Raw genomic sequence first — 20,623 nt, forward strand, 5'->3', positions numbered from 1 at the left:
ATTGAACTTTATATGTTTCATGTTTCTTTCAAAAGTGGTGTGTGAAGAGGGGATAGACGACTATTAATGAGGCATGTAAGAATCATAAACTTCCAAATAAAACGGAAGCAACAGTGCTTGAGACCGAGGGATTGGCTATTAGGCTGAGTTAATAATTCTAAATGTATAAATAAATTAAAAATTTTTAATGAAATAACATTTTTGCCATTTATAAGCCAAAAATTATAAATAATTTGTTATCAATATTAAGCTAGTAAAATAATGATGAGATATTTCTCAAAAGCGCACTAAAAACTATTAAATCGTCAAACACGTAAAATACGCAAACTTCCAACACCCGTAAAGCTGTATTTACAAATCAACCTTGCATGTTGTTTCGTGGCACTTTCACTTAAGCAGAATTAGGAACATTTATTGCATCAGGTGTTTCTAAACTGACAAGTGGACAATATTCTTTGATCAGAGCAAATTTTAGTGAGTAGAATTTCGTTATTCCTAGTTAAATGTCGCATCTTCATTAAAAGGCACATAGTGTTGATGAGTGTTTTTCTTTTTCAACTTTTTTTTGTACCAATTTAGGGAGAAATAAATATTTAAGAATGAAAGCAATAATGAAAAATTTATATCCATTTCTGCTACTAATAAAAGAGAGCGTGTGCCTTTTGGTGTTCTATAGGCCGGACCTTCCACTTAAAACTTCATTTGATACAAATATGTCGTTTTGGATAAAAATTAGTGTTCTGAAAAATTTAATAAGAATTTTAATTCATTAAAACTGAACGAGATTTTCGCGTTTTTCTGACATATATATTGAAATATGTTTTGCAAAAGAAGCTGATTTTTAGAATAATTTAAAATTAAAAAATAGTTTAAAACAAATTTTGACAGTTAAAAAAATATTTTCTAGCGCAATTTTCAACAATATATTTCATCGTCGTCATGAAATACACATTTTGTTTTCGTTGTTTCGCAGGATTTTCTTTCACTGTTGTAAAGTAAGGAAGAAAGATTCTATTAATTATTTGCGTAGCTTAAATGAAAAATCAGAAAATAAAATTACGTTACAGAAAAAACAGCTTGAATTTTAAAATAGATTACCCGAATAAAGAAGCTTTTAATGATGCGGTGATGTTCTGGGACTCGTCTCCATTAAAAAGGTTCATATACACAATAAATAGGACACTGAGTTTTGGCAGGTAATTATTAATGCTTTATATCTCACACAATTTGAAGGTTAAAGGGACTTTTGTCGAGATAAGCTTAAGTGTCAAGTTCGCATTAGAAATTTAATTGAAATGAATTGCAATCAATATTCCCAATGAATCAGTTGGGAGCCAGAGGTAACTTTTTATTTCATAAAAAAACTCAGGATTTTAAACAAATCATCCTATTATTTTGTCCTAGCATTTTAATTTTCAGTCATGATCAGTGATACTTATATAATAAATATGTTTTATTGTAACTTTAAATCAGGGTAAATGAGTTTCATTATAGGTTATCTATAAAAAAATTTTGAAAAGTATGTTTTATTTCGAATTGAAACTTGCATTATCTATTATTTAATTTGAAAAAAATTTCTAATTCATTGGCATAGATTTGAGCTATTTTCTATGCCGCAATACTGGCATTTACCAGAAGAGAAAGAGCTAGGAACATTCATTAACAGCGTGTTATTTTCAAAAAAGAAAAGAAAAAAGAAAGATTATATTCACATTCGCAGTCACAGGTTTTAAACTTATCTGTCTAAAACAACCCATCTTGATTTCGTCTTTCAGTACTTTATCATACAATGGATTCTGTTAAGTCATGTTCCATAATTTTCAAACTGCCTTTTCTTTTTAAATAAAATATATAAAAAAGACAGTGAAAATTTAAAAATAAAATTTAAATCATCACTGCACAACTAATATCCTTTTTCTGATATTCAGTGCCACAAACTTTGATTTGTACATGAAGCGCCTTTTTTATTTTGATAATTAAGGAGCTAAAGACAAATATCTCCCTAAGAATTTTGAACAATAATTTATAACTAAGTTGTAGATTTTTCTTTTTTGTGTGCGTATGATTCAAAGTGGAAACAGATATGAATAAATATGAATATGTCTCAATTATTATGAGTTAATAATCTACTGAGGTTGACGAAATTCTTTTAATTTAGTGGTAAAAATTACAAAGTTGTTTTCGGGACAATTTCATTACAAAATCAAACAGTCTCTCTCTTTTATTTAAATTATTCCTTCAACTTTTTGCAAATAAAGGTATTTTATCTTTTATCATTTCGGTTGATGATAAAAGATCAGCCAGTTTTTCATTCGTCATTTCTTAATTCGTGTTCTTGATAAATTCTTTGTCTATTCCTTCGCGGTCAATCGTTTTTCCAATTTGCATGAATCGTTTAGTTTTATTTTCATCCGATAGCACAGTTTAATGAACCACGTTTGCATAAAAATTCTGGCACTGGAAAGAATAAAACGGAAATAATTAAGATAACACATTTAGATAAAATTGGAATTCAAGAAATCTGCACTCGACAAAGTTTATTGCACAAATAAAACATTATTTTAGGTATTGCAAGAATCTTAACGAAATATTTCCATTCAGATGTACCCGTGTTATTTCTATGCTGAATGAAATGAGTCGGTATACGTACATTCAACGGAATGGTTCCATGAGAAATTCATCTTCTGCAATTGAAATGACATAATTGATCATGCATAGTATTTTTGTTATATTTAAAATATATTATGAGAAACAAAGAAAAACACGAAAAAAGACATTTCTAAGGAATTCTTGTATTGCAAGTCATTTCTGAGACAAACTTTAATTAGTTCTTCACTTTAAGCATCAAGATCAATCTTCCATTTGGGTATCAAATTTTATTGATCTTGCTTGTTGTGTTTTTAACCTAGCATGCATACGTACACAAGTGCAAACGGAGAAATAGACAGGGTACCCCTTTGAGATTAACGTCAAAAATTGGAAAAAATATCTATATATTTTTAATATATATACTAAAATTTTTCCATTTAGTTTCCTGATTTTTGTGTTTTTGTTTGTACATATACACATATAATCAGAACAATACTATTAAGCTTTAACAATGCACACATGCAAACGGAGAGACAGAGATACGAGCGAGATCCTTGATTGATTTCTTCAAAATTTAACATAAATGCATTATTTTGATATTATAAAAGATACCAAATTTCATTCATCTGAACTATTCTCAGTTTTTTTTAAAAGTTATCATGCTCAAAGAGAGGCAGAGTTTAAAAATGTTTCTTTTTCCGGACTCATGGAAATCTGAAATTTAACAAATCATGAAGTCGAATTTTTTAATTGATTGCAGCACTACTTCATATACCCTTTATAAGTTCAATCTGTAAGAAAGCAATCGTCTTGAAATCTGTAAGAAAGCAATCTGTATAATCGCCTTATAATTGTCTGTATAATTATGACTGAAATTAATTCATCGAATGGTACTAAAAAAAGCCATCTCAGAGTAACTTATTTTAGAAAAAAAAACTATTTTAAAGTGAACTGTCACATTAATCGCAAATTTGAGGAATAGTTCAAATGATAAATGCTTCATTCATTTTAAATGCTAATCCTCTCACATTGTAGTAAAGATTGAAGAACTTCGGGTATAGAAATTTCCCGCAATACCATGACAAATAAATTTTTACTTGCCGTGAAATATTTTTTGTCATGTTCTGTTAGCGACTGTAAGTATGATAAAGCACTAAGATTTTTTGACGTCATTAAAAAAATGAATTATCTTACAACAAACACTTTCATTCTTGATGACTGATAAAATTCCATCGCTCCTTGAAACAACACAATTCACAGTCTTAAGAACTTATCAATTGCTGCACATTCGATTATCATAGCACGAGAGCCAATTCCTTTCTTCTTCGTGTCATCGTTTCTTTTGTTCCTTTTGTACTCTCGTTCTGTCAGGTTGTGCAATCTCGTTCTAAGTCAAAGAACTGCTAGATCTTTTTTGAAAAGCAAATCTCGTGTTTTTTTGGATTGCATCCAGGCAACCAAAAGCCCGATTAAAGAACACTTTGCGATTTTCTTACAGTAGGGGATCTGTCTGCCAAGATGAATGCCGATGAATTCCGCAAGTGTGGTAAGGAGTTGGTGGATATGGTCGCTGACTATCTGGAAACGATAAGGACACGACCGGTTGTACCGAATGTTCAACCCGGATATATCCGGGACCTAATGCCAGAAGACCCTCCGGAGGATCCCGAGAAATGGCAGGATGTCTTGAAGGACATTGAGAAAGTTATCATGCCTGGGGTAAGTGATGTTTTGATATTATAATAAATTTCTGATTACTCGGCTATAGTTAAGAGTATATTTCTGTTATAAATAGAAGATAAATGATTTTCCGAACATTAGACCTTTTCAAAAATTGAGAACTTTAAATTTTGATTTTTTCATCTCAGGCATTTTTTTTAAACTATTAATTGAATTTATGTGTCAGTGAACAATAAGATGTCTAAATAAGTTTTGGAAACATTAAACTTAAATTTGACATAAATGTTTTGTTTATTTTTACCCTTTGTACTCGGATGATGCCTCTCACTCATTATTCAAAACGTTATTATGCTGATTCATGTCACGATTTTACTGTTTCTATCCCATTTTGTTGATCAACGTATTCTCAGAGCGAAAGAATTAGCAAACAGTACTAAACTTTCAGAATAAAAAAGCAAGCAAATTAGATAAGAGCGCAGCTTTAAAATATAATTTTATAGTATGTTTCAGTTCTGCAGTCTTTATAGATAAACTGCTATTGGATTTATCTATTTTTAAAACATGTTTAAAAAATAAAATGTTCGAATATTTACTGTATTGAATTAAATGCATAAAGTGATCAAATTTAGCAGTTAGAAATGAATAGATTAGAAGTGTTTTAATATTTTTTTGCCTTTTCATATATTAAATGGGCGAATTATGTAATCGTTTTGTAAAACGAAATGAAATAATTTTAAAATGAAACTTATTTTCCAAAACCCCAATCAATAAAATATATAAATTATCTTCTAAAAGCATTAGAATTTACACTAACACTTTATGAAGAATAAAAATTTCTCTTCGTTATGTTTTAGTATTAATATTTAAAAGGGGTAAAAATTCCTCATGGCAAGCTGGAAGACAAAAGTGGATTCCTTTTCATTCAAAATGCTTTCAAATTACATTCAATCCAAAGACAAAAATAATGAAATACTTAATATTGAAGCAACTATAAATAATAGCTTTATTGTTAGCGCATACTTCAGAATTTATTGTAAAATGAATGATATTGAGGTAACAAATATTATGGAAAATAAAATACAAAGAGTTTTGATTCAAAGCTTAAAATATGTTATTGAAAAACATTGAAGTTTTTAAGCAAATGCCAAAAAGATTTAGTTGCAAAAAGATTTTTGAAAAAATCATTCTGTCGTCACTGATATAAGTTATTTTACACCTAATCACGGCAGTTTACTTTCAAAATAGTCAATGGGATAAATTTCCCCCTTCATTTATGAAATAGTCATACAAAGCAAAACTGTTTGTTATTCTCAATGACTATCCAAAAACAATATGTTTATCATGCAAAAATTTACATAATTACTTTGGAGAGCATGAATTCATATCTTTTAGAGAACATGACATTAGAGATTTTATCTCTGAGATTGTTAGAGAAGGGTGACTAGGAGCTTAAGATCAAATTTTTGCAATCCAATATCTTCTTTCATATACTTCAAAATGTTCTATAATAATGAAACCTTATTTAGACAATTCAACTATTTTAACATACAGACTTATATATTTCCAAAAGCTGGGTTCCCATTGGTTCTTAAATTTGCAATCCATTGCACTAGAATTATTAAATTCAACTATAAACTGATGATTTCGTGTTAAGTTTTATCCCTTTTTAGAGCATTTTTATTATTATTTAACTCTCGAATGCGAAGCGTACAAAAATCCATTAATATATACCATATAAAACGCTAGCATACGTGGCACAAAAATCGGTTTTATTACTCCTTGTCGAATGGCAGCAGTCAAATATAAGCAAATAGTCAAATAATCTGCTGACTGCTTCATTAAATGTTTTACAGCTGCATTTAATTCAACACTTAACTTACGGAGCAGTAAAATATTATTATAAATTTCCATTTGCGGGCTTTCCAGTCAGAAGATGCAAACGAAATCATGATTATAAAAATAGGCGTCAAACAAAGTTTAATCAAGCGCGAAAAGAGACTTGTCGCCGGATGAATAATCGCTATGACTCTACTGTAGAAAATGATGTACATATCTTGCCTTATCTCACAGAAATGGTTTCGCATCATTTTAAAATTCAAATAATTACCTTTATCATGATATTAATTTCATTAAATTTTCTTTGTTTTTAATATTTTCTATTAAACTTGTTTTATTTTCAATCTGAAACAGTGTTATGATGAAATCTATTCTTATTTATTAAACATCCAATAAGTTGTCTTTAAGAGTAAAAAGCTACCTTCTTTAGCCATTACCTTCGAGAGTAGGATTTTTATTTCCGCTTTTATTCGCAATATACACAATTCTTAATTTACACTGCACTCCAATAATTTATTGTAAATTGATTCAATTAAATCCATATCTTTCACTAGTATCAAACAACGTGCTGATTTTTTTTTTTTTTTTTTTGTAAAATAAAAAGCATATTAATCGTTCCATTTCCTTAAAAGTCAATAATTTGGAGGAGGGGGGGGGAGGACATGCTGGTCGCCTAAGCCGGCTTGTATATATATATATATAATGCTAACATACGCATTATATCTAATATATATAAACTAATGTACAGCAACCAAAAATAAATTTTCTTCAAATTATAGCCTACAAAATGAGGCAATCCATAGAATTCTAACTGAAAATAAAGCAAAAAATTGAATGTTTAACAAAACAAACAAAACAAAATAATGTTTACTTGCTGCTATCCAATGTCGCGGCCATTTGGCGTGCATTTTAACAGTTGGCGATCGTTTCGCGAGTTTGACTACGAAACTCGTTCTGGTATCACGTCTACAAGACGTCTACATGACGTCTATCACGTCATCAAACAATGATTGCTTAAAATTAAGTACTAACAAAATGAAACAGAAATCAGAAATAAACGTTTCAATCACTTGACAGGCGTTAACTAAAAAAAACCGAATAAGAACGACATTGCATCAATGTTTCTGGCAATTTGGACCAATGGAAAATATTCTGTTTACTTATTTCTAGTTAATCTTTTCTGACATAATAAGACCTGACCCATCACAAATCAAGGATTCATTTTAATGTGTAAATGTTGAAAATATTTATAGATTGGCTTGAAAGTATACGCATACCAACGCTAATAGCCACATGCAAAACACTTTATAGAAGAGACTATTGTACCAGAATTACCAAATTTGACGCTGAAAGAGCTTTCAGAATTCTGAGAAAATTTAATTGCATTTATAGTTGAAAATTAAAAATTGACTGATATCTTAATTATTTTCTAAACTACTTGGGGCATATTTTACCACAGAAATCCTTGTTACACCATTTTAAAATATGAAAAAAAAACCGGTTGTTTAGTAATATTATATTTTTTTCATATTTTGCTGTTATGGATTCTAATATATTCTACAACATTTATTTTATTTTTATTACTTCTTGTATAAACACGCACTTTTACAAGGTATTTTACAGTTTGTGCTCGCGCGTTATCGTTGCTATAATTCAGAAATGAATTTTTTAGAAATTGATAAAAATAGACGAAAAAATAATACCTAATAATACAATATTTATTACTAAAGGCCTAGAGCTACTTTAAATTTTTAAGAAATAATTTATAAAATCAAGGATACAATTGGGTAATAGAATAACTAGTGTTGTGAGGACTAACTTATACCTTCCTAAACAATGATATTTGAAATGTTGGGCTTGCAGTTTTAATACAATAATTTTATATAAATGTTTTAGGGCTATAAGATTTTTTGATAGAGTTTTAAGCTTTTAAATGGAAAACTGCCGCTTTTACAGATCTACTGCACTCAATTTTGATAAGATCTGATCCTAGTTTAGAGTGAAAATTGAGTGAGATGTCTATTAGCTGCAGCATTAATCCGACCTCATTCTAAAGTACTCTAAAAATGCAATAAACTATCAGTAGAATTTGACGACGTAGCAATCACATATTTAACCAGCAAGTGTAGTCTCACCGAAGTTCTCTCGCATATTCTTTAATAAAGGTGTTAAGCCCTTCCCCACATGCCTAAAATAATAAATCTTGAAAAAAAGAAAAAAGAAAAAAAACCTGAATGCTGCGAGTGCTCAGATTGTGTTGCCAGAATTCCGAACATAAGTGTTTTATGTTTAATAGTATAGTAAGAATACGATCTTTTGGCACCTTTTTTTTTTACTTAAGATTGAAACCAAAATAAGATAAAGGATTAAAATTTTACTAAAAATATCAAACACAAAATTTTCTTTATTTTAAGTCGCTATAGTTTTTAAATTACCGTATTTAATATAAAAGCGAAAGCGCAGACCGACAGATGGTCCATTCTTTCATCGATTTTGTTCAAGATTTGATACGAGTATACAGATGCTAAATGTGTATACTAAAATTTATTTATCTTGTTTTTCGCGTTTTGAAGTTATCGCGCCCCCTTGTACTCGGACAACCAGACAGACAGGCTTCCTCTCAATAGATTTTGTTAAAAATTTGAAAGAATTCTGCAAATTTGGTGTAAAGACCACGGAGCAAACATCGTCCATGCAGCTTGAAACTTTTTAGAGCTATCGTATTCACATACAGAGCGACAAAATTCCATAAATGTTTTTTAGATCACAAAAGAAGTTGGAAAAGTAAAACAAACAGAAATGATAAGTCTAACAAACAGAAATGATTTTTTTTGTCTCTGCTTAAAGCAATAACCAGGAGCAAATAACAATATGAAAAAAAAAAAAAAACCCGAGCATCATGATTTCAGACATATGCGTATAATGTGTGGTCGAAATTGAATTGTGGTAGAAAATGATAAGTCACAATGCTGAGCTCTGTAAGTGTTTGAGATAATCATCTAAAACATACATTCATTTTAAATAATTTTTATTTCATTTGCTTATCCTCACTTTTGCGAAACAGATAATGAGCTATCGGACAAAAAAAAAACCCAGCAACAAAGGTTTATTATATCAATGAAAAAAAATATTATATAGTATTATCTTCACCAGTTTCTTTTAAAAAATTGAAATAATCTCAGAGATAGATTGTGAAACTCAAATAAATTTATCATGTTCGTTTTGTATTATCGTAGTAACGTCTGAACTATAAAATATAAATAAAAATATGCTATCAAAACGCAATTTAAAATTCTGTGTAGTCTAGATCACGCATTTTTAAGAAATGAAAAAGATTTTTTTAAAGATTAGATTTTGGAAATTTATCTTTCTTTTGTTTTCGATTTTCGAATGTGTCATTTAAAAAAATATATATAAATTTTCTAATGTTCATTACTTAATAGTAATTATACAAATATATGATAAAAAATTTAAAGCTATTCGGGCCCTACTCCAAAACCGGATGTCATCGTAACATTTTAGTCTTCATTCCTTTTATTTTCTGATTGTAATGATTTTTACATCGTACAATATGCAACGAAATACACAATGTTTAACTTTATTAATATAACTCTAATATTAACTTTAAAACATCATCAGAAAATAATCTTAACAATTAAAACTTAAAATATTAAACTTTAAATAATTAACAAAATTCGTTTTCAATAAGCATGCTAATTGAAGATAAAGCAAAAATTCCATTGTGAAATAAAGGGAATTTCATTACTATGTTCTCGGATAGTATTATTGTCGGATTGTCTTCCCAGTACAGTTAAATCTTTTACTATCCGTGGGAAAGCACGAAAAGAAATTTTATACAAAAAATTACATATGTGCAGATATATGCTATACGGTTTTCCTCCTGAAAAAAAATGCCTATATAGTATTTACTTCTGAATATTTATAAACCGGCTATGAGTTCCGAAAAGTAACATGAATGTCACGAATTTCTTTCTTTTTTTTTATTTTGAATTTCCAAACTTCAAATAAGCTTAAATGACATGAAATAACAATTCGCCATCTACCCTTTTTAATCCCATGTGATTTTTTTTTTTACCCCTTCTACTGAATTTTAAAGATACAATACATCGAAAAAATACTAGCTTTATTCACTTCGTTGAGATTTATGCATTTGTACTAATATAAGATATATATATGTAATGGTAAATGCAATAAACTGGTAATTATTCATATTCACTAATAAGTTTTATACTAAGTTTGAAAGTTTTACGTAATCAACAGTTTTTGTGTACAAGCGGGTTTTGTTTAGTTTCATTAGATTATTCTCCCGTTTTAAAGCAACGCAAGGGATATTTTAGAACGGACCTCGTACTTTTGAGCAGCGGTCAGATGACAACGATGACGTCTGTGCTGGCACGTCCCCTCTCCAAACTTCCACACCACCCCAGCGGAAGGACGTTTGGCCCTATCGGATTTAACGTGCACCAGATCCATTTGCACGACGGTTCTTCGGTGTAAATGGGCATCGAAATACTCCGTTTGGGAACTCGAAACCTTACCATCAAGCCAACACAGCCCTGTATGCTAGAGGGAATGGAGTCCAAAATAATTTCACACAAAATTTAGAATACTCTTAAACAAATCCTAGCATTATGAACACCTCTGCTTGGATAGGGAAAAGCATTTGCACAATTTTTAATTTTTTAAGGTTCAATATTGGTCTAAAAAGGGCAGGACATTTATTGAAAGCATTGTTTTTGTAATATAATGCTATGGCTTAGGGAAGTCGAATAAAATTGTAATTGAAAAAAAAAAAAAAACCGTCAAAACCTTTTAATAAGAGTACTCCGGTAAGATAATTAGAATGAATTGTTTCTACATTTCAAGAGCAAAATAGCGAAAACTTATGCTGAGTAGAAGTAATCATTCATAAAAAAGTTGATAATAAATATATTATAATAATATCAAAAATTTGAAAGCTGAAAGAATGGGATAAATAGTATCCAGTAAAATAAATTCTATCCTCTCTCCCGGCTAACTTCTCAATTTCTTCCTAGAAGAACCGCTCATTCTAATAATCGATATCTGTTTCATTCTGCAGTCAGTAGGCCGGAAAGCGGGGAGAGAGCAGTTTTGATGGGCGAAAACACTTTGGCCGTCGTTATGATGGATGAAACCATTTCCGAGTGGTCCGTCATACGCCATTCGCCGCGCCGAGGGCAGTAATCTGGAACTTGTCTCCAGAAAAAGCCATCGAATGGATATTTATTCTGTGGGGGAATATATTATCGTAAAACTTTTCCGAGTCCGAAGTTCATAAGATTCACATATCAGCAGTAGAAGGACAACAATACGTATCTTGCCAGAATAATTTTTTTTTCTTTGTTTAGAAGAAAAATGAGGCAAGATACATATAGGATTGTTTAAGACTAAACTGCATAATAAATGAATATATGTTGCGAGCATAAGATGTAATGGCAGAATTATTATTTTGTATTTCACTGAATTATTATTATTTATGTTTGGATGCCTAATTTCAATTAAATATCTCATGTATTTTCAGTATTTCTTCAGCAAAATATTTCTAAATGATCGGCAATTTAAACCAGAGGGAGTGGTCTCTCCAAAACTTTCTCGCATATTCTTTAACCTCTTCGCCATCCGCAACGCTTCTTGCGCGTTCAAGTGAAACTTCTGCACGGCGGCCATAACGCGCTTCAAGCGTTCTTCTACATTTTAAAACTTTTAAACGTTTAAAATGTTTTGTAAATGTTAACTTGTTTAAGTTTTCTAATTTTGTTTTATTTTAAAGCGGCGAAAAACAAACGCTAAGGAGAAATTTTCACGGTCAGGAGAAGACGGCGAAAGGGTTAAAAAAAGGGTTATCCCAGAGAACACCTTGCATAGCATTGGTGTACGATAGTTACAAATATTAACATTTTACTTGAATTTAGCATTTTTACTGAATCTATCGCGTTATCCTTGACGAGTTATTTGGCGATTCATCCCTGACATGCGGTTAATAGTATCCGAAAATCGAATTTATGTTTTAGACACGCTTTTCTCAATTGATTGAAATAAAAATTTGACGTAGAAATACAATTATAGTCATAAAATCACCAAATTTGATATATTTAAGTAATTGTGACTTTGAGTTATCGCATTTACATGTTTCTAAAAGTATAGACCGGTAGAAGCTCAATTTCTTGTATTTTATTTGGCTCAAATTTTGATTGGATCTAGACTATAAATGTTAATTCTGTGTACCGAATTTTATTTATCTAGCTCTTTTCGTTTTGTAGTTATCATGTTAAATGATATTCGAACAGCCAGACAGAAAGGCTTTCTCTGAGCAGATTTTGCTCGAAAGCTGATAGAAATCTGCACATTTGGTACAAAGACAGTATACCAGATTTCATTCGCCTATATCAAAGCGTTTTTAAATTATCTTTGTCACAGACAGACGTATTTTTTTTTTCTAAATATGTGTTTTTTGAACTCAGGGAAATCTAAAATGTGGAGATTCGTCAAAATATCGCATTGGAATTTTTGACGTTTACTATTGTTTCTGTATACTACGTATACCAGAAAGTAAAAATAGAATAATTCCAAAAAACTGATTTCACAGGGAAATAAAAAATGTATTTTCTAATTTTTATTTATTTGGTGATATTTTATGCTAACTTTTGTATGAGATTCTTTATGTTAGTGGCTAGTTGCATGGTTTTTTTTAATCCTTTTTTTTATGGCTAATAGTACCTGTGTGATAATACACGTTATGTGCACTTTATATCCGTTTCGAGTCTTAAGCACTTTTCCTTTCTTCATACTGCTGAGTCAATTATGATAAATATTAATGCACGAAATCTTATGGTGCTCGTACTGATATTCATCAGTAATTTATGCAATGTTTCTGATACAGAAAGAGCATTCATGTGAAATTCTTCTGACATGTAACGGCATGTACACGTTATATTCGTTTCAAGTTTCTAATGCTTTTCCCTTCATCCTATTGCTGATTCATTTGTGATAGAGTTCACTGATGCGCAAAATCTTATGATGCTTCAACTGATACTCATTTAAGATTCACGCGATGTTACTGATACAGCAAAAGTATGTGAATTTCTTGTAACATGTAACTGCACGAGATCTTGCTATAATTTCTTATTTTTTTTTCTCCTTCTGGGTTAGAAGATTGAATCATTGCGAAGCATTTAGCAGGGATGATGTAAACATCCATGGACTTCTTTACTATTCTACAATGTTTATGATAATTTCAGAGTTAATATAAAAGATGAGAATTCAGCTCATTCAACAATGGGTTTGATAAGTTGAAGTATTTTTATGAAAATATGAGAAAAATGAATCGAATCGTTCAGCATTAGAGTTGTGTTTATGCCTCAAATTATATTTTATACCATTGTGAGGTTTTGTTTATATACTTATTAAAAAAAATCGAACAGTGAATTCAGAAAACTGCATGACGTGAAAAAGCAAAAGCTGTTGAAAATGGCCATCAATGTTTAATTTTTTTAATTTTTATTGACTTCTGGGAATATGGTATTCAGAAAAGAAAAGCAAGTACAAAGAAACGGTGATTTTTTTCGTAAAAATGAAATCATCTGATATTTGCAATTTAAAAATGATTAAGAATATATTTTTGCTACTTTTCATCTTGTATGTAGTCATTATTTTGAAACTCAAATCCATTTATTCATTCAATAAATTTCGTACCAATTTGCTTTTAATTGTAAAGCCCAATGTTTAGAAACATATGTATATTATGTGATTGTGTAATGCTGAGATAAGATGGGGGGAAAAATGCTCTTTTGAAGCAAAGGAAAATAAATAAACTTTTCTTTTTTTATTTGAGCTTTATTCGTGTAATCGATGCATAGTTAAAATTTTTATTAAAAAATGAAAATGGTGTAAATTTTGTTACAGCAACAACAAGTATTATAAAGTTAAAAGATTTATATAAAAATTATTATAATTAAACAAAACGAATTAAATTGATATGAATGAAAATATTTTTTTTAATATTTGAAATAATATAAAAATAATTTTTGTTTGATCATGTTTTCAGAATTTATCACAAAAAGAACCCTTCCAACATTTTTCTTAATTTTTAACTAATTAAAAGCATAATTACACTTTTTTTTTAAATCACTCCTGAATGGTGCAAATTACGTTAGTCCAAAATATCCAAAAATGTCAAAAAAAAACTAGAGTATTTTGAGATTTTATGCTTTTCCAAAAACAAATTTAAAGCAAAGATTTTGTATCTGTTTCTCACTGAGAAAAAGTCAAAGAACCAGGAAAATGTTCAGATGTGATTTGTTTGGACTTGGACTTATTACAAACCTTCAAAAACCTGAGAAGAAACTGAAATGTAAAGCATTTTATGAACATTGACAAAACAAGGGGGGGGGAATCTGTCGTGTATTCTTTTTCATTTAAAGATATAATCTAGTGTTTTGTTTTGAAGAATACAGGTTAGATTTTATAGCTTTAACGATATTTTAACTGAAGAAAATCATAAATAAATTTTAGTGTTTTTTAATAATGTAATTTGAAATTGTAAAGGTTGCATTTTTGAAAAATTCGAACCAATCTATGACACTCTTAATTGAACAGAAATTTCGAAAAATATCAAAAGTTTTGGTTATTTTATTGAAAAGTATCAATCTAAGAGTCTTAGATTTTGATTAGTTTAGTTATGTTAGCTTTCCTTTTTGAAGCAACGCAAGGACTATTTTGGGACGGACCTCATAATTTCGAACAAATGTTGAACAACAACAATATCATCTGAGCTGGCGTGCTCTCTCTATCTTCCGCACTACACTAGAATAAGGACATTTGGCCCCAATGGATAAAGCGCACATCAGACCTTGATCTGGTAGTTTTTCCGTGGAACCGGGAACCTTCTGACCCGGAAGCGGTGGCCTTATCAGCAGACCACCACGGGCAGGAGAGTTGAAAAATTGTGAATTTAAAACCAATCTTGACAAAAAATCTATTGTCAATTTTAAATATGCATTAAATATTCAATAAATATTTGAATTTGAATTGTATTAAAATATGTGTATTATGCTCAAAGTTATATATATATTGATACGAAAAATCCGTAACAGATTCAGAAAGGGAAACAACACTTCATTCAACACAAAAAAATACACAGCCGAAGGGTAACCTTTATAAATATCTGCAAGTAATTAAAAAAAAAATCTATTAAACAATCGCAACAGTGCAAAGCTCTTGTTGGAGATCAATTCTCCAAAGAAGACTTAACTCGACTATCCTTTCTCTTGAATTGATTAATGATTCCTCCAAACTTTGTCGGTTAACTTCTTATTAGTTCATGTGACAGGGGAAAGAAGCTTCTAGAAGGATATCGTACCTTCACTCCTAATCGAGATAAAGACAAAATTCTCCAGTAATTTCTAGTACTTCCATTTTTGTCATCAGAACCGTTAAATAATCACCAAATGAAGCCACTTTAAGGCTTCTTTTTCTTTCAATTTGTTTCTTTTAAAAATATTATTATGAGTAATTTTTATGATATATGTCAGGACGTTTTAGAATCAAGCCTACTGTCATTGACCCGGCATCCACCCAACATCCATTAAAGCTATTTGTAAAACTTTCTTCTTTGCATGAAACTGACTTTGTATATTACAAATTCGCATCAATATTAAATATACACTCTATGATAGATTTTTTTCAAAGGTCAAAACTATAAAATCGGAAAATTCTAAACTTCATCCGTTCTGGCCATCAGTACTTTTATGATGAAAATCCAACCCACAATGCTCAATAAAATTTGCACATCAAATGATTTTCTTTTGTCGCCATAGAGATGATAGAGATGACGTGATAGAGATGCCTTTCTAAGTTTCAAAGAAGATGAAAAAAAAAAAAAAAAAGTAAAGAAAGGAATGATTTCGAATGTTGAAATCATTTGAGAACTTTTGCGGTACTCTTAATGCATGTAAATAATCCCAGAAGCCTTTATAAAATGTGTAACCTCCGCTCTGTAAACGAAAGGGGAGGAGAGAGATGTTCGAAAAAAAGGAATAAAGCGCATAGCTGAGGGATCGTGAATCGGTGTTGCTAGGATACCAATGGAATGCATTAAAGAGATTGCGGAGCAACCAAGTGATGCGATACATCGAAGAGCACCGAGGGAAAAAAAGTAATATGGAGGAAAGGGAGAAAAAATTTCGAAACAAAGAGTTGACATTTTATTTTCGAAGAAAAATAATAAAGAAGAGGGTGACTTATAGTAGTGAACTGCAGGGAATTTCACCGAAGTAATTTTTTAAAGAGATAAAAGGAATTAAGTGTAATTATTCCATCCCTTGGAGTCAAAGTAATCACTTTACGGCATTTTGGCTTTTAATTTGTTTCTTTAAAAATATTATGAGTAATTTTTAATATATGTCATGATTTTTAAAAATCGTAAAAGGAAAAGCAGCATTTTTCGCTTTTTTTCCTTCAAATTTTAATTTCGGACAAAAAGTTGGATATTAATCTTAGATGCCAAACATTTTCTTAGGAAATTTATTTATATATTTTCTAATGAATTCAGATTCCTTATCAATAATAAAAAATTAAGTAATTTGAAAGATTATATTAGTAGATTCTGTTGGAAGAAATTAAACTGTAAGCTCACAGTTGTGTTAGAAATATTTGTGTTTCATTAAAAGAAGCAATGTTAAAATTTTCCTTTTTCCTCATAAAGTGGGAAATTATAACCTAAAATACATTTTAAACTTTTTATATGCATAGTATCCATTAAATTGAGGACTTCTGTTATTCAAAAAATGAAAGCTGTATTTTTTCTCATTTATCTGCCTACAATACTTTATGAGGTTGTTTTTCAATACATCTAAATGCTTTTCTATCTAATGAAAGAACATTTAGAAGAAGTACCAAACTTTGCATGCCAAATCGACTTACTGAGAATCAATGATTCTTCAAAATTTGAAAAGCCGTTTCTACCCAAATCAATTAAAATATATCATGTATTTGTGCATTGTTACTCTCATTATGTTAAGAGTTGAAAGGATATGGAGAGCTGGTGTCCTGGCATAAGGGTAGCGCATCTTCCACGTGATCTGGGCGTCCTGGGTTCGAGTCCCGGTTTGGGCATGGTTGTTCTATTTATGAGATGTGTGAATGTGCCCTCCTGTAAAAAGAGGTTGTGATGCGTGAGTAGTCAAGTCGCACTCTTGGCCCAAGTTGGCTCAACGATAAAAACAAGAGGCACTTCCCCTTAGTCTTAAATCGGCTGTCTTTGAACAGCTGGCTTGTGCGTGGCAAGTGCCATAAGAAACAACAACAACAGGATATGGAGAATCATTGATTCTTGTTATGTGTTCTAATGTAGAGACTTTTTCTTTAAATATGTGAGAAAATACAAGAAATAAAGCATGTTTTGAAAAATACACTCACAGGCATTCTGCACATTATTACACACTTTTCAAACATGTTCTAATATATACATGTAATGATAACTCTTATCTAATTTCTATGTTAATTAATTTCCTATTTTTTAAATCTTAAATTTGCTTATGTTATTTTGATCTAAAATTTGATCTTATTTTCTGATCCAAATAAGAGAACCACTTTTGTCTTTAATTATTTATAAAAGCGTTCTAAAAAATGGTTCACTTTTTAGTTCTTACTCTAGAAGCGATGGGATAAAATTCCCTATCACTGACAACATAGCTCCCAAATATGCAAAATTTCTTTTCCTGAATCTGCATGTGTCAAAGAAATCCCTATAAAAATCTCTTAGCAAAATTACACTATGGGGCAAATTTTTCATAGTTTCTTTCTTGTGTTCTAGTACGAACAGACGAGTTTCGCTTTTAGTCCCAGTACAAACCATGCCCTCCCATGGAAAAATAAATTGAAGTTAATTCCAAATTTTTCTTCTTTTCGGTCATTCATCTACAAAACTATATTACATTCATTTCACAAATCAAATCAAATATGACTATAAATATTTTTTAAATTTCAACATTACGCTTCATTTAAACAGTTCATTCTTCCAGTTCTTGATAACAGCTAAAACAATTCTTATTTAAAAAAAAAAGATTACTAATTTGCTTGTTTGACGAAAATGCCTGTCTCAAAAGGTACGTTGAGAAGTCCGATGTTGAGGGTCTAGCGGTCGATGAATTCTGTCATCGGACCTTATAGTTTAAATACATGCAGCCATCTCTTACGCAAAACTTCTAAATTACCATTTTTTGAAGAGAAACGCACTGTCTTTTACTACCCAGATGCATGTCATGTTTTTCATGTATCTTTACAGATGACCCACTGGAATTCTCCCCATTTCCATGCCTATTTCCCTACGGCCAACTCCTACCCGGCGATGTGTGCGGATATTCTGGGTAGCGCGCTGAGTTGCATTGGATTTACCTGGGTAAGTAGCATCTGTACAGGTTTATCTACAAAAATCGGGGGGGGGGGGGGTCTCTCCAAAACTTTCTAGCATACTCTTTAATAAAAGTGAATTGTGTTTAAGACGCATTCTGCCTCAACTTACAGAAATCAAAATTTTACACAGAATTAAAATTGCGCTCCCGAGATCACATACCGAATTTAATATATTTAAGTCATTGCGTTTTGATTTATCGCGTTTACATGCTTCCGAAGGTACAGACAGACAAACGTTCAACCCCTTTTTGGATTGGCTTCAATTTTGGCAATAGTCTTCAATATAAGTATTAACTCTGCGAACCGAATTTTATCCATCTAGTTCTCTTCGTTTTGTAGTAATCGGGTTAAGTTACATTCGAACAGCCGGAGAGACAGACTTCCTCTGAATAGATTATGCTATCTATTCAAAGGAAGATACTTGTTGTAAAGACCGCATACTAAATTTCATTCGTCTAGATCATAGCGTTTTGAGTATCATTGTTACAGATAGACAGACATTTTACCAAAATATATTTTTCAAACTCAGGAAGACCTAAAATTGGGAGATTCGTCAGACTCTCGAGATCGAATTTTTTTTGATGATTACAAATTACAATACTTTCTCAATGCTTCCTATATGAGAAAATAAAAAGTAGCTAGACAAACCAATACCTCATTTCTGAAGAGGTACATAAACTTATCTCCCGGAAACGGATTGATCCTCTTTCTACTGAAAGGTACATATCCACACTAATGTTTGGATACGACAATGGGATTACAGAAAAATTCACTTGATTTTTTATTCTTGTCATTTTCACATTAGCGTCAAACTTAATATAAAAAGTCCCATGGAGCAAAATCAGCATACTACATCGAACCATTTTGAAATAAATTTAAAATGTGCGCCACTTTAAATTTTAAAAATAAATTGAACAAAACCAATCATTCAAATGAAGGATATAAATTTTTATTAATTTTACATATCTTAAATTCTCCTCAGTTATTTTACAATCTTACAAAAGTAAGTCATCTGATGTGAAATTAGCACACAGATGTTTATTAATAATTAGTTCATTTAGTCGTATGCTGTACTAATTTTTTTTTAAGAATTTATAAAAATGTATGTTTTTTTTTTGTCTTATTTATTCCTTAATATTTAAAATAAAATATGGCAAATGTAATCAAAAATAAAAAGTAAAATAATAAAGACCACGATATTCTAAAATTTTGGCCTAATAATTTAATTGAGTCCTTTTAAACTTATTTTAAGTTATCAGCTTCATTTAATCTAGACATTCCATGAAACACAATTCATTCAAGCAAACTGTGCATTTTTTAAAAACTAATACTTGTTATCAAATTATCATTGTTGTCTACTCAAAACATTCCTTATCGTCTTGAAACAATGCGAAACAACCCTTTAAAAGATATTGTTATTAACAAGAAAAGCTTTGCCCCTATTGTTTCAAAGGTTTTGTTTATCTAATGATTCACCCAGCACGGTTTGAACTACTGCGATTTTCTGACGAAAAATATTTATTTAGGAATATTATTTGAAAGCAGATAAAATTTTGGCGATGATAACGGCTAGAACAGTTGCTGTCTTTGTTATACTACCTTGGATGTGGTTAGGTTTTCAATTTTTCATCTTTTATCATTTAATTTGTATGATCTTCTATGTTTTAATATTCAAAAACAGTATGAAAAGTTCTGACCAAAACATGGAGGAATACAACAAAGTTGACCATCATCATTTTACTTCGGTGACTAAAAAAGATGCTGGCACATCGACTGAAGAAACTAATTCGGCCAACAATAGATTGTGTAAGGAAAAAACTGAATTAAATATTGATTATTCTCAGAGTGCTTTCTTGTCTTCAAATCCATTTCTGGAAATGAATGAAGACGTAGGAAATAATGGAAATGAATTAAATCCATTTAATATCGAAGCCACACGCCATCCATACGAATTGGGAAATCCTTTCTTGGACCTCAGTGAACCAGCTGCTACTGCTGTAAATTTTGAAGCGTCATTTTCACCTTTGCTACCGACTAACCCATTCTTCCAAGATTGTTCAAACAA

General features: G+C 30.5%; 1 protein-coding gene across 1 annotated transcript in view; it reads left to right on the top strand.

Annotated features, from left to right (window-relative positions):
- Positions 1-20,623, top strand: part of LOC129981278 (aromatic-L-amino-acid decarboxylase-like) — a 49,978-nt gene that overhangs the window by 4,483 nt on the left and 24,872 nt on the right. The window contains exons 2-3 of the mRNA XM_056092050.1: positions 4,088-4,308; positions 18,431-18,544. Of these exons, the coding sequence (XP_055948025.1) occupies positions 4,108-4,308; positions 18,431-18,544 (315 nt within the window). The 5' untranslated portion in view covers positions 4,088-4,107. The remainder of the gene's footprint in view (positions 1-4,087; positions 4,309-18,430; positions 18,545-20,623) is intronic.

The sequence above is a fragment of the Argiope bruennichi genome, chromosome 8 (genome assembly GCF_947563725.1).
Source record: "Argiope bruennichi chromosome 8, qqArgBrue1.1, whole genome shotgun sequence".
Taxonomy (NCBI): domain Eukaryota; kingdom Metazoa; phylum Arthropoda; class Arachnida; order Araneae; family Araneidae; genus Argiope; species Argiope bruennichi.